The 1114-nt window shown below is 56.8% G+C and overlaps 1 protein-coding gene across 2 annotated transcripts in view; it reads left to right on the forward strand.

Annotated features, from left to right (window-relative positions):
* The first annotated feature begins 546 nt into the window (after positions 1-546).
* Positions 547-1114, forward strand: part of LOC121363522 (zinc finger CCCH-type antiviral protein 1-like) — a 25185-nt gene continuing 24617 nt past the window's right edge. For both annotated transcript variants that reach the window (XM_041485922.1, XM_041485923.1), the window contains exon 1: positions 547-1038. In XM_041485922.1, coding sequence (XP_041341856.1) covers positions 758-1038 — 281 coding nt within the window. In that variant the 5' untranslated portion in view covers positions 547-757. The remainder of the gene's footprint in view (positions 1039-1114) is intronic.

Consider the following 1114-nt stretch of genomic DNA (forward strand, 5'->3'; position numbering starts at 1 on the left):
TTATTGTCTCATATTGTCCTAATCTCAGTTGTTCAAATTTTCTATTACTATTGTTATAACCATTTTATTACTATTAAACTTTTAAAAATATTAAAAACAAGTGATTGGCGTTTATCACACTACCCCAGCCAAAACCAGCATAGCTGCACAGCCCTGCCAGGACACTCTGCTGCACCTAGTGCTAATCAGCAGCTCACTGCCAGTCGGGAAGAAAGAAAAGTATTGGCATTGCTACAGAAATACTAGAGTCATTTGTGTATGTTATATGTTTTATCCTGCATTATAGGCTTAATGCTCTGCACTAGATTCGTGTTAGTGTTGAGAGAGCAAAAGTTAGCAAGATGAGTGAGGAAATGTGGCTGCCTTATCTTGGAAGAGTGTTCCACGTTGGATGGGGTGTGGAGCAACCTGGTCTAGTGGAAAGATACTCTGCGCAACGTAGGGGGTGGAACGAGATGATCTTTAAGACCTTTCCAACCCAAACCACTCCGTGATAACAACAAGGAAACCTCACAGTCCTTTCAATCACGTTTTGCATTATTTATTTCCCGTGTGACGTTCAGCCAAGAACGCCTCCCTGCTGGGCAGGTCCCTGCCCCCAGCGCGACCCGACCCCACCCGTGCCTTCGGTTTCGATTCCCGTCGAGCGCGGCCCAGAAGCGGTGCCGAGTCCCCGCCCCGCTCCTGCTCCGGTTCCCGCTCCCGCCCCGCTCCTGCCACAGTCCGCTCGCGGTCCCGTCCCGCGCGGAGCAGCAGGATGTGCGACCCGGCCGTGTCCAGCTTCCTCACCCAGACGCTGTGCGCCCATGGCGGGCGGCTGCCGCTGCGGGAGCTGCAGGAGAACATCGGGCTGTCGGCGCCGCAGCTGGAGGACACGCTGTCGGCGGCGGGCCCCCGGCGGTTCCTGGTGGTGGGGGGCGGCCAGGTGGTCCTGGCCGTGACCGACGTGCGGGTCTGTGTCCGCAAGGAGTGCGACGGCTGCGAGCGGCTGCACCTCTGCAAGCTGCACCTCATGGGCAGGTGCCACCTGGGGCCCAGGTGAGCGCGGGGGCGCGGGCAGCCCCCAATCCCCTCACCCCCAAACCTCTCACACCCCCAAAAGCCTTCACATCCC

This window comes from Pyrgilauda ruficollis, unplaced genomic scaffold (genome assembly GCF_017590135.1).
Source record: "Pyrgilauda ruficollis isolate IOZ18807 unplaced genomic scaffold, ASM1759013v1 scaffold73, whole genome shotgun sequence".
Classification (NCBI taxonomy): domain Eukaryota; kingdom Metazoa; phylum Chordata; class Aves; order Passeriformes; family Passeridae; genus Pyrgilauda; species Pyrgilauda ruficollis.